The 13,729-nt window shown below is 47.4% G+C and overlaps 1 protein-coding gene across 3 annotated transcripts in view; it reads left to right on the top strand.

The window, feature by feature from the left end:
- The first annotated feature begins 1,184 nt into the window (after nt 1-1,184).
- Nucleotides 1,185-13,729, top strand: part of SEPHS1 (selenophosphate synthetase 1) — a 31,476-nt gene continuing 18,931 nt past the window's right edge. The window contains exons 1-4 of one of the 3 annotated variants that reach the window (XM_003257652.4): nt 1,185-1,473; nt 4,408-4,678; nt 10,634-10,737; nt 13,111-13,218. In XM_003257652.4, coding sequence (XP_003257700.1) covers nt 4,486-4,678; nt 10,634-10,737; nt 13,111-13,218 — 405 coding nt within the window. In that variant the 5' untranslated portion in view covers nt 1,185-1,473; nt 4,408-4,485. Of the gene's footprint in view, nt 1,474-1,799; nt 2,187-2,516; nt 2,713-4,407; nt 4,679-10,633; nt 10,738-13,110; nt 13,219-13,729 lie in introns of those variants that run through there. The other 2 variants (XM_030819281.1, XM_030819282.1) reach the window with 2 other exon arrangements.

The following is a 13,729-nucleotide window of genomic DNA, read 5'->3' as shown; positions in this document are numbered from 1 at the left end:
AATCCCAGCTACTGGGGAGGCAGAGGCAGGAGAGTCACTTGAACCCAGGAGGCGGAGGTTGCAGTGAGCCGAGATCGCGCCACTGCACTCCAGCCAGGCGACAGAGTGGGACTCTGTCTCAAAATAAATAAATAAAAATAAAATAAAATAAAAAATGCAGGCTAACACGTTCTTTGCAAACTTACTGCAGGGTATGAAGAAAGGACACAAAGACAGGAGCAGCCTGTCTTCGTGGTGGCATCACTTCTGCATCCAGCCCAGGATTAAAACCCAGAGCAACTTGGCAAGCGTAAATATTAACGAAAAGGGCATCTGCATAGCGTGCCAACCTGCCGTGCCACGTAAAGCACGGTCCAGTGACCCAAAACATTTCTGCTCCCAAATACATTTGGAAAATGCTGACCTACTGCCTAGAAAAGTTCGATCGGCATTCCTGCACACTGCTGTTTTAAAGGGAAGCCCTAAACGATATCTGAAAGCATTTGCTTTATTTTCATCAGCAATGCTTCAGAATATCGAAAGCCCGGAAAAAAGTTATTTCACGACCTGAAGCTCCCCCACGATGTCAATTCGAACACATCCAGGATTGCGGCTGCCATGTTCGTTCGAACATGTGCAGGACAAACAATGCAACCAGCGGGGGAACCGTAAACCTTTTTCCTCGACTTCCTACCACGCACATGAAGTGTTCAAGAAACTTTGCAGGACGTCTCCACATTTCACGAGGCTCCCGTGAACTCCGGAGCCGAGCTAAACAATAGGAAGGACAGATGCTGGGAGTCCCCAAGCATCTAACGCGCCGTTTGTGTTTTCAAAAAACCTCTGCCTGGCGCCCGGCGGCTTTTCCTGGGCTCCTAGCCTTCTGTGCAAATTGTTCCCATGACCATTGTTTTCCAGGACGCTCCGCTGCTCACTCAGGGAGCAGGGACAGCGCCCGGCAGACCGCCGCGCGGTCGAGCCCGGCCAGGTGGCTGAAACATTCCCGGCGCTTGCAGCGGGGCCCGGGAAAAAGGTGGCCCGGGCGCCAAGGGCGGCTGCCAATGCAACTCGCAACTTTTGAAATCAATCCTTTTTTGCATCATGCAACGGATGCCACCGCTCCTCGGGTTTGCAACCCCCCACCCCTCCCCCGAGACCAATCATTGCCGCGCTCGGGCCTGCACGGCGCCCCCGCCCCCTTCCCGGGCCGCACGCCGCCACCCAGCAGCCCGGGCCGCCTCTTAAAGGGAGGTGGCCGGCCTTAAAGGACCCCCGCGCGCCCAGCCGGCGGGAGCGCGGCGGCCCGGCTCCCGCAGGGCCGCGCCGAGGCAGGCGAGCCCCCGCGGCGCCCAGGCGCGGGCCCGGGCCCCCGCCGCCGCCGGGCGCGGCATTTTTATTCAGGCGACGCTTAAGGGAGCCCGGCCGCGCCCGGTGCATTGTGGGAGCGGCCCGCGGCCCGTTTTCGGGAGGAGGCGGAGGGCGCAAAGCGAGCCGGTAAGCGGCGGGCCCGGCGCGGGGGGGAGGCGCAGGCTTAAAGGGGAATCTGGGTCCGCAGGCCCGCGGCGGCCGTTGCAAATCCCCCTCCGGGCCGCCCGGGACCGCCGGGGAGCCGCGCGCCGCCGGCCCCGCCAGCCCTGCCTGGAGAGGGGCAGCGCCGGGCTTGGTGGGGCCGCTTTAAAAAAGAAGCGCCGCCCGCGCCGCCGCCGCCGCCGCGCGGGGCCGGGGAAGGAGGGAGGGAGGGCGGGGAGGAGCGGAGGGGAGGGCGGCGGCGGCCACGCAGGGGTTAATTTTTTCGCCCGCCGACATTTTTGCGCGGCGGCGGCGGCGGCCCGTGCGCGCGGCGGGAGCGGCTGGCCTGGGGTCCCGGGGTGCCTCCGGGGCCTCCCCGCCTCCCCCTCTCTCCGCGCGGGCCCTGTCGACCCGGGGCGGGTGGGTCCTGGCGTCCTCCCCGGCTCCTGGGCCGCGCGCGCGGTGCCCGCCGGCTCCCGCCGGCCCGAACAGGGATGGCCCGGCCGGGGCCCCGAGCTGCCGCCTCCGCCCCGCCGCCCGCCCGCAGTCCGGGCCTGCTGGGCCTTCCGAGGCGGCGGCGAGGGCCTGAGCCTGAGCCTGAGCCCGAAGGTGTCCCTGGGCTCCCTGCTCCCCTCCCCGGCCGCCTCCGACGCGGGCGTCCTGGAGAGCGCGCCCCATTGTGCGGGGCCGGCGGGGAGGTAGGTCCGGGGTTGGCGGGACAACGCGACGGGCCCACCCCGCTGACCGGCTCCCCGGCTCCGCACGCTCGTTGGAGGAAAAAAAAAAACCAAACCATGGAAACGTGCCCGAGAAGGAAAGGGCTAAACGTTGCTTTAAATATTCATGCCATTGTTTTAAAGGCGTAAACATGTGGCTGCGGGATCGCCGGGCACCGTCCCTTATTAATGCAAATGGATCCCCCTGGTTACCTAATCACTGCACATTTTCCCGAGCACCCCCTCCCCCTTCCCATGCCCTCCAAAAATGTAAGAATCTAGTACTTTTTTCATTAGAATGTGAGGCTGATTTGTGTCCTTAGTACCATTTGGAATTTTAAATCTGAGCGCCTTCCTGATACAAGGTGTTTTAAACTTTTTCCCACCCTTAAAACTCTGAGAAGATAGTATTTTAAAAGGAAGTGATCGCCCCACAATTCCCCTCCCCACCTTTTTGGGAGCCAGGAGAGGAACAGAGATAGGAGGTAGGAAAATAACTGGATGCCTCGTGAGTTGGATTTTTTCTTCTTTTTTTTTTTTTCCTGGTAGGGGTGAGGCTGTGTTAGATGGGAGGTGTTTTTTGAGGAAAGGACTTTGTTGTTTTTGTTGAAACGCCTTCCAAGTCGAAGTGGTATTCAAACTTTCCCCTAACTCTAAGATGGCTTCAAAATTCTCGTCTCCTGTCACTTGCGGCCAGGCAGGGAGGCTTTTTGGAATGGTGTTCGAAGGCTGACTCCTGTTCGTTTGTTACGTTTCCCTCCGAAATCATTGCTCATCTCAAACCGTGTTTTTGTGAAGACGGTTTGGATTACTGCCCAAACTCGGGCTTCGTGAGATTTATATGAGCGATGTGCGTCCCAAGGGATAGAAAACTCTATAAATGGGAATTATGTTCTTAATCATAAATTTTATAGGGGAAACCGACCTTAAAACTTGGGGTGTCTGTAATTCTAGTCCCAATAAAGTATCAGTCTCGAGGTTTGTAAACTCGAGGAACACATGTTGTTTTTTCCTTTAGCCCCAAAGGCTAAAAAACGTAGGAATGCTTGTTCCAGAAACCTAACGGTGGTACACAGGGCCGAAATGCTGGTGATTTAGTATGGCTTAATTTATTGTTTCGGTTCTGCAATGAAATAATAATGAGGAGTAGCATATTTTGTCAATGGTGTGCGTACTAGTTTGTTGGGCTGGATGTTTGCTTTCTAGGAAATAGCACCGCATGAAAACATCAGAGAGACAAGCTTTCGCCTGAAGAACACAGACCTTACTGTGTTAAACTACCACTGTAGTTTTTAAGTTGTGCCCTTTAGAGAGGACTCCTATTAGTTTTGGATTGCGTTGTGTATTTTTTTTATTTTTTATTTGAGACGGAGTATCACTCTCCCCCAGGCTGGAGTGCAGTGGCTCTATCTCGGCTCACTGCAACCTCTGCCTCCCAGATTCAAGCGATTCTCTTGCCTCAGCCTCCCAAGTAGCTGGGATCACAGGCGCGCACCACCACGTCCAGCTAATTTTTTAGTAGAGACGGGGTTTTGCCATGTTGGCCAGGCTGGTCTCCTGACTTCAGGTGATCCACCCACGTTGGCCTCCCAAAGTGCTGGGATTATAGGCATGAGCCACCACGCCCAGCCTTGTGTTGTATTTTCTTTAGACTCAGAGGGAAAACGTGTTTTTCTAAAATTAGGATTTAGCATCGTGAAGAATTTTGTCCAATGCATTTACATTAATGCCCTTTTCTGCGAAGTTTGTATTGGGCGTTTCATTTTTCTATGTGATAAAGCAAAAGATATCAAAAGATTTTGCAGAAAAGTCACCTTTGCGAGGACCGCCGCTTTCTGAACCACAGTGCTTCCAGGTTGACACATGAAGTGCCCAGAGGTGCTGTTCTAATGCTGAGTCCTAGAAGAACCTTTGGGATTTGCTATTCAAGGTGGCATGGTGTCATGTGAACCTGCAGGCTGGCCCTCTTGCCACAGTTAAAACCACAGTCCAGATGTCAGATTTTGCATAGATGTCTTTGCTGACAGAGCCCCTTTATGAAAAGATCTATTTTGTCATATGCACTGCTGTGATGAATATAAGTGGTCTTGATGATTTCAGCCCTTGTCACATTGACTTTTCGCTGTCATGTATTCACTTGATTCGCTGGCAGGTTCCCGTGGGAATTCTTTTCATGGCATCTTTGTGTTTTGGTGACACCCAGGTGGATCCATAAAGAACCCAGCCAACCCGCAGAGGGAGGGGAGGGGCTGAGCTGTGAGGAGAGCGGGGCCCAAGAACCATGTCTACGCGGGAGTCCTTTAACCCGGAAAGTTACGAATTGGACAAAAGCTTCCGGCTAACCAGATTCACTGAACTGAAGGGCACAGGCTGCAAAGTGCCCCAAGATGTCCTGCAAAAATTGCTGGAATCTTTACAGGAGAACCACTTCCAAGAAGATGAGCAGTTTCTGGGAGCCGTTATGCCAAGGCTTGGTAGGTAACCCAGTGTTTCTTTGATGGTCTGCACTCCAATCAGTGAGTCAAAAACCAGATTTCTCACCTCCCATGTTGCCTATTTATTATTATTAATTTTTTTGCTTTTATAGATTCGGGGAATACACATGCAGTTTTGTTACATGAATACATTACATAATGGTGAAGACTGGGCTTTTAGTGTAGCCGTCACCCAAACAATGTACATGGTACCCCCTTTTTATTTTTTATTTAATTTTTGTGGGAAGGATTAGAAGAGCAATCAATGTTATGATTGCTATGTTCTTGTAACTTACATAGAGAAAGTACTTGAAACACATCAAGAGGGGTACTCTTGACAGTTTTGAAATTATGGAGTATGCAATTGAGATTGTTATTACAGTAAAAACTTTTTTAATTTTCAATTTTAATTAAATTGAATTTTCTGTTAGCTGAAGATTAAGCAGGAATCCTTTATTCCCTTTTCCTAAAAGGACTCCTAAAATGCTCACATTCCCTTCATTGCCCTAGGAAAGGCAGTTCCAGCGTTAAGGTTCCTGTGCGGTACTTGGATGGCAGTGACTGTGTCAGGAGGGCATTGGGATTCTCTGCAGGGTGCATCGGGCGAAAAGTGTGTTGTGGGGAGGAGGTGGGACTGCTCCAGACCCAGGACTGGATGGATCTGTTCTTGACCCCAGGATGTCATCTGGAACCAGGGCAATGTCTTTTTCTTTACTACATTCCTGATGTCATGAGTGATTTCACTTTTCCCAAACACAGAGCTTAGAAACAATTTCTGGGCTCCTGGGATGTTGTTTGTGTTTCTTGTGCAGTTTATTAAGTACATGGTACAAGACTGTGATCACTTTTCTTGTGTTCGACGCATAGTTTTTGAGGTTTGGATGTTTGATAATTACTGTGTGACTTGATCAGTTTTCTTCCTTTTTTTTTTTGAAATGGATTCTCACTCTGTCACCCAGGCTGGAGTGCGGTGGCATGATCTTGGCTCACTGCAAGCTCTGCCTCCTGGGTTCAAGTGATTCTCCTGCCTCAGCCTCCCAAGTAGCTGCGATTATAGGCCCCAGCCACCCTGCCCAGCTAATTTTTATATTTTTAGTAGAGATGGAGTTTTACTATGTTGGCCAGGCTGTTGAACTCCTGACGTCAGGTGATCTGCCTGCCTCAGCCTCCCAAAGTGCTGGGATTACAGGCATAAGGCACCACACCCAGCCAAGGTTTTCATTTCATTTCTTTTTGCCCATTATTCTGTAAAGTTCATTGGTTATGAGCCTGGGGTCTCCTTTCCTCCCAGATAGGGAAAGCAAATAAAAGCAGACTTGCTTTCGTTGGAAGGGAAGAAATGTTACACCCCAGTCTGTGGTGACCTGCAGGACTTTGAGGAGCTCAGTTTGAAAACGGTTCCTGCCGTCCAGCTGATGGCCAAGCTGTGGAGAAATACCACGTGAGCGAGCTGGGTTTGATGTTGGCTTATTTGTCGAGAAATGAGAATATACTGAGTAAGCTGTTAGATAACTGTCAAGAAAAAAGCTATTAATACTTAATGCTCAAAAACCAATGAAATTAAAACATTACGGGATAAAGTAAGAATTACTATTTATAACTTCCTCTGGCACAGTCACTTACTAGTCACTCATATTATGTCATGAATGTCACCCAGCCTTCCTGAGCCTCAGCTTCCTAATCTATAAAATAATAATTACTGTTTGGGATTGTGTGCAGTGGCTCACACCTGTAATCCCAGCACTTTGGGAGGCCAAGGCAGGTGGATTACTCGAGGTCAGGAGTTCAAGACCAGCCTGGGCAACATGGTGAAACCCATCTCTACTAAAAATACAAAAGTTAGCTGGGCTTGCTGGTGTGCACCTGTAGTTTCAGCTACTTGGGAGGCTGAGGTGGGAGGATCCCTTGAGCTCGGGAGGCAGAGGCTACAGTGAGCTGAGGTCACACCACTGTACTGTAGACTGGGTGACAGAGTGAGACCCTGCCTCAAAAAGAAGAAAAAAATGACTGTTTTGCATTGTTGTACCAAAAATGTGTGTAGTTGTGCCACGTATATCTGTACTTACATATATAATACATGTGTGTGTATACATCTGTACACACGTATATATGGTATATGTGTATGGGTTTTTTTGAGTTTTTTTTTTTTTTTTTTTTTGAGATGAAGTCTCACTCTGTCGCCCAGGCTAGAGTGCAGTGGCACAATCTCGGCTCACTGCAACCTCCGCTTCCTGGGGTCAAGCAATGATCTCCTGCCTCTGCCTCCCAAGTAGCTGGGACTACAGGTGCATGCTACCACGCCCAGCTACCTTTTTTTGTGTTTTTAGTAGAGACAGGGTTTCAAGGTGTTGGCCAGGCTGGTCTCAAGCTCCTGAGCTCAGGTTATCCACCCACCTCGGCCTCCTAAAGTGCTGGGATTACAGGCTTGAGCCACCATGGCCGGCTGTATGTTTATTTTATTTTATTTTTTTTTATTTTTTTTTTTTTGAGACGGAGTCTCGCTCTGTCGCCCAGGCTGGAGTGCAGTGACGGGATCTCTGCTCATTGAAAGCTCCGCCTCCTGGGTTCATGCCATTCTCCTGCCTCAGCCTCCCGAGTAGCTGGCACTGCAGGCGTCCACCACTGCTACCAGCTAATTTTTTGTATTTTTAGTACAGACGGGGTTTCACCGTGGTCTCGATCTCCTGACCTCGTGATCCACCCGCCTCAGCCTCCCAAAGTGCTGGTATTGCAGGCGTGAGCCACTGCACCCGGCCATCTTTTTTTTTTTTTTTTTTTTTTTTTTTCTTGAGACAGAGTCTTACTCCATCACCCAGGCTTGAGTACAGTGGTGCAATCTCAGCTCACTGCAACCTCTGCCTCCCAGGTTCAAGGCCCTGGCCCTCAAGGTCGCCAGGCCTGATTCTCATGCCTCAGCCTCCCTCCAAGTAGCTGGAATGACAGACGCACACCACCACACCGAGCTAGTTTTTTTGTATTTTTAATAGAGACAGGGTTTCACCATGTTGGTCAGGCTGCTCTGGAACTCCTGACTCTAAGTGATCCACCCACCTCGGCCTCCCAAAGTGCTGGGATTAAAGGCGTGAGCCCCCGAGCCCAGCCTGTTTATGTTTTTAACTTTTTTCTAATTGAATGTCACGTTTTCTGGCTTCAAAAATGGTGTTAATTGAAGGGTTAACCAAAATAGCTTTTAAATGTACACATGTTTACTAAATGTATCCTAACTAAAGAAATGTTAAAAGAAATGTGCCTTAGAACCTGAGACATCTGTTGCCTGGTACCTAAGAGCTATCAAGTAATGATTGCTGCTGCTGGGGGGGTGGTGCGGGGGTGGGGGGGTGGGTAGTGATATGGTAACTTGCGTTGTCTTTCTGATGGAGGATGTCAGTATTACTGAAAACCTTCCAGCAAGATTGCCCATTGCCTCCTGGTCATTAAACCTAAACTGCTCAGTCTAGTATTTAAGGCTTCCCCGACCCTGTGGCACTTTCCTCTGTTCCCAGTTACCTTCCCTCTGGACCGTCCCTCTCTCTTTCCATTTGAAACCCTAGTTTTTCAAGGCCTGTGGGCATCTCAGGCTCACCTCTTCTCTTTTCCTTCCTTGAAATGTGGTTGGTGATTTCTAAACCAATCACTGTAGACCAGTGCTGTCCAAAAATACAATGCAAACCACATGTGTAATTTTCAAATTTATAGTAGTCATATTTTTAAAAACCCAATAAGAATCAGATGGAATTAATTATCATCTATTTTAACACAATATATAAAAATGTCTTTTCAATATGTATATATAAGACATTATTAATGAGATGTTGGTTGTTGGTACTAGGTGTTTAAAATCAGGTGTCTGTTTTATACTTACAGGACCTGTTAGATGTGCAGCCACCCCCTGTGGCTAGTGTCAACCACATTGGACAGCACCAGACCCTATTCTAGTAGACTGTGGTGGCCCAGGTGTGAAAGAGAAACCGTGGATAACGGAGCTGCTTTTCAGCCCTAGGGGCGTGCTCAAGAGTCCCCAGTTACTCTTATCAAAGGACTTGCTAAGTTTAGAAATAAAGTGCTTTACAAATCAAATATATTTCATTCAAATTTAAGATTATTCAAATTAAAAACATTTAAAGCTAACATTCAGCAACGATTTTAGTGTCTCTTTCAGTAGTCCTCCAGTTTAAATGGAAGCCTGAAAGAAAACTGCCTCTTACTGTTTTCCAAAGTAAATAGTAATATACTCGGAATAACCAGTTGTGGGAATTATCCATTTAGGGAGAATCCATTGAGTTAGAGAATGATTTTTCTATTTAGGTGCTAAAGAGTGTGGCGAGACAGATTTCTGAGAGGTTGTGCCCATGGGCTATTGACGTGAATCATCGCACACATTCTCCTCTGACAAATGAAAACTGATCCAGTGCCTGAAATTGTTGAAACTTGCCATTCTGAACTTCACTTCTCCATTCCCTAGGCAAGGTCTTCCAGCAAGTTTCTACTTTGTTATCTAGTGTAATAAAAAATCAGCCTGTCTTCACAGCCTATGGCTTTTTATTCAGCGCGATTTCATTTTTACGGCAGGAAAGATCTGGTGCCTCTATGACCCACCTCTGTGAGGTCTGCTGCTGTTGTGAGACCGAGTGAGGCAGTGCTTCACACTCTTTCACTTATGCAGAATATTAAAGGTCATTTTAGTGCGATTCAGATATGACTTAAACTTATTTGAAATTCTGAATTTATAGGGTAGATTCAGATACGTAATTTGCTTCCTTTTGTCCTAATTCTGGCTTTTTCCCTGCTTTTGGCTATTGGGCTGCAAAGTAGAAGTACAGCGTCCCCCTCTGTATCTGCAGGATCCTCATCGGGGGATTCAACCAATCGCAGACTGAAAATATGCAGGGAAGAAAATGGATGGTTGCATCTGAACACGCACAGACTTTTTTTTGTCTTGTCATTATTCCCTAAACAGTACAGTATAACAAATATTTACATTGCCTTTACATCATATTAGGTGTCATAGGTGATCTAGACATGATTTAAGGTATGTGAGAAGATGTGCATAGGTTATATGCAAATATTGGGACATTTCAAATCAGTGATTTGAGCATCTGTGGATTTTGGTGTCTGGGAGTCCTGGAACCAGTCCCCCACAGATACCAAGGAACAGCTGTCCTCATAAGAGGACAGAAGAGTGTCCTTCTGAGGGGTGTAGGGCTGCTCGCTGTGTTCAGCTTTCTTGGTGGGAATGCTAGTCTGATTTTGTAAAATGCCTGCGTTACAAGTAATTTTTAAAGGAGTACAGCCTTATCTCCAAGACAAGGAGTAGCTTATCTTGACCACTACTGGTGGTCTTGGGACTCCTCTGACATAGACGCCAGAGTGTTTATATCCAGGCTTGACTGGAAATTCCGTTGAATTGTCAATTGGGATTTGTCCTTTTCATTTCATCTGTGTGTGTGTCATTTTCACTTTTGACTAACATGTACAAGTAATAGCATTTTTCAATGTAAAAATATTTTACAGAGTTTCTGATGGGACAATATGATAATGTCTATAAAGATGTACTCAAAATAACTATAATTAAGATAACCCAAGTTCCATTTAGAGGATTCTCATCTTCAAAGAAATTGCATATGGTACCAGTCACACGCTACAGTAATACAGTAAAATAATAAAAGTCATACAGTGAAAAAGAGTTTTATTCAAGGCATCATTAAGGATTTAAAACTATGCCATATTGGAGTTGAGTCTTGATGAGTAACATTTTCATTGGCATTTTCCATCCTAAGCTGGATATGTTTCACGTTTATTTCAGTTACGCTTCTTGATAGGAAACACATGGCTTCATTGGCAGCCTGCAGTTGCCATAAGTATCTTATGAGCTCTTCCTGTTCAGAGCACTGGTGGTATAAAATGAAATGGCTTTCCCGTTTTATTTTTGGATGCTAATGACTTCCATCTCCACAGGCATTGGAATGGATACTTGTGTCATTCCTTTGAGGCACGGTGGGCTTTCCTTGGTTCAAACCACAGATTACATTTACCCGATCGTAGACGACCCTTACATGATGGTAAGCGTGAGCCGATGTGTTTTTGTGACTGGAAGGGCTTATTCGTTTGGTTTGGGTTGTGGCTGGGGTTTTGTATGTATCTGTGGGGTTTTGGTTTTATTTCTGTTATATCCCGACTATGCTGCCCCACCCTGCCCAGGCTCCTGCAGTCACTGAATTCGGGCCTGTCCCCTGCCCACACTTGGCACTGGGCATAAAGCAATTAGGGAGGAAGCAGGGAAGGCCCTCTGCTGCTGTTGCACCTGAGTACATGCTGTGAGTAAGAACACCTCTTGTTGAGTAGCGTGTCAATGGACTAAGGTTTTTATCATTTTCTTCTTTCTTGCACCTTCCCTTCTTTGACATTGGTAACCTCCATCACCCCTGTGTTTTAGGCTGGAGATGTTACTGTCCTCTGTAATAGGACTGATCCTAAATGTTTCCTTCAGGAAATTAAGGAGCTAGTATCTCATCACAATTAGATGCCTCAAACATTAATTCGGGTATCTGGTTAATTCACTCAACCCAGCCACCTGGACACCCACCACCGTGTGATGTGCCGCTGTACGTAGTGGGTTTCTGACCACTGAGTTAAAGTTCCTGGCTACTGATGATACACTGCTGAGGTGTGTTCCCCAGTTGTTCACTGCATAGTTGCAGCCAGCCACCCTTTGATCCACCCAACCTTTAACCCCAATTTGCTACCACCTAGGAGGAGCCAGTGGGAGACTAGGAAAATCCGGTTTGCTATAAAATGCCAGGTGTTCTTCATGTGTGGCAAGGACAGTGGGAGCAGGCTGCACTGTAGGGACTTTATCATGAGGCAGCCACGTGGGAGGTGTTCACCCTCAGGTACCAGTGACAAATACCATATTATTGGAAACCTATATTTCTTCCGCACATCTGTACGTTTTCTCCTCTGGAGCAATACTCTTGAGACTGGACAGGTAAGCCACAGCCCAGGTCCCACGTGACCAGGTGGCAGGGATGGCTAAAACCAGAGTCCATTGTTTTCCAGCATCTCCTAAAATGAGAGCACCCAGAACAGAAGGGGCACTAAGTCACCGCCCCCCCAACTAGCGATTGGCTTGTCCAAGTTGTAGACCGCCTGTTGGCCTCGTGGACTGGCTTGATACTGCAAGTGCAGCCACAGATGGTTGTTGAGCTGCATTGCTGACCTCCAGGAATGTATAAGAAAGCATAAAGCAAGCAACTAAACAGCCATTGGAAATGATAACACTTGGGAGTTTGATTATCCTTATGTCAGAAGGAAAATTTGTATTTTCTTTTTATTGTCTATAAAAGATAAAAATTTAGATAAGGGCAACTTAACTTTTAAAAATCTCCAGTGGCAATAAAAAAATCTTCATTACCACATTTCTGTTGAATTGTATTTTAAAGTTCCTAATAAAATGACATCATTTACTGGGAAATGCTTCTCTTTTTCTTTTGAAAGCAATATGACTTCAGCCCTGGGTAATTTTTTATTTGTTTCTTAAGATGATTTTTCTGTTTATCTCATACAACCTTGAAAAGAAGCTACACAAATTTTTTTTGGTTGTTGTTGTTGTTTATTGTTGTTTATTGTTGTTGTTTATTGACAGAGTCTTGCTCTGTTGCCCAGGCTAGAGTGCAGTGGCACGATCTCAGCTCACTACAACCTCCACCTCCCAGGTTCAAGCGATTCTCATGCCTCAGCCTCTCAAGTAGCTGGGACTACAGGTGTGCGCCACCATGCCCAGCTAATTTTTATATTTTTAGTAGAAACAGCGTTTTGCCATGTTGGCCAGGCTGGTCTTTAACTCCTGGGCTCAAGTGATCCACCTGATTCGGCCTCTCAAATTGCTGGGATTACAGGCGTGAGCTGTCACACCCAGCCTAAACTGCAAACGTTTCTTAATCCAAGTGCACAAAGACTATCTCCTTCTCTATAACCACTAAAGCCAGCCATTTTTAGAATCTGTTTGGGATATGTGGCTGTTTCCAACTTTTCTTTAGGAGAGTTGTTTGCAGGCTTTTTCGCTCCATAGCTCTTCCCCCAAAACTGTCAGTTCTAACCTTGCTTCTCCTCCTCATTCGCTGCACATATACCGCTTCGCCTATCTAAACAAATTGCAGACTTCTAAAATTTAGAATGGAGAAAAACTGGTACATTGTTTGTTCTGCACAAAAAGAGGTGGTAACAGGAATGTCTGAGAAAAAACGAATGGCCTGGTGACTCTGATGCAGGAAAGGTTGCCAGTCTGCAAATCATAGAAACTGAGGACCCCATCCCAGTAGCTGCCACTCCTGGAAAGTCCCCACGTTCTCTGTGGAGTCCGCTCCATGGCTCACTCAGTTTCTGCAGATGGAAAGTCCCCAGTCATCCTTTCTCACGTTTCCCTCTCTTCCCAGGGCAGGATAGCATGTGCCAATGTCCTCAGTGACCTCTATGCAATGGGGGTCACGGAATGTGACAATATGCTGATGCTCCTTGGAGTCAGTAATAAAATGACCGACAGGGTAAGTAGGAGCTACCCGGCTGCTGCCTGGTCCATGTTGTCCTGGTGGCATCTCTGGCCTTGGTTAGACTTGGTTTCCCATCTGGAAAGCAAGGAGCGCAGGCCATATGGCTCCCTGCACTCCTTCTAGCTTTGCACTTTTTGGCAGTTACCAGTAAATTAAAATGAAGAAGCCTGGCCTATTCATCTCTTCACTTCTGCCACCTGCTCCCTTTCTCTCTTCCCGGTAGACTGAAACCAAGACTTTTTTTTTTTTTTTTTTTTTTTTGAGACAGGAGTCTCGCTCTGTCACCCAGGCTGGAGTGTAGTGGCGCAATCTCAGTCCACTGCAACGTCCGCCTCCCGGGTTCAAGCAATTCTCCTGCCTCAGCCTCCCAAGTAGCTGGGATTACAGGCGTGTACCACCACACCTGGCTAATTTGTGGATTTTTATTAGAGACAGGATTTTACCACATTGGCCAGGCTGTTCTCAAACTCCTGACCTCAGGTAATCCACCCATCTCAGCATCCCA

This window comes from Nomascus leucogenys, chromosome 9, assembly GCF_006542625.1.
Source record: "Nomascus leucogenys isolate Asia chromosome 9, Asia_NLE_v1, whole genome shotgun sequence".
NCBI classification, from domain to species: Eukaryota; Metazoa; Chordata; class Mammalia; order Primates; family Hylobatidae; genus Nomascus; species Nomascus leucogenys.
The sequence above is the reverse complement of the archived record's forward strand: the minus strand, read 5'-3'. Positions and strand labels throughout refer to the sequence as shown.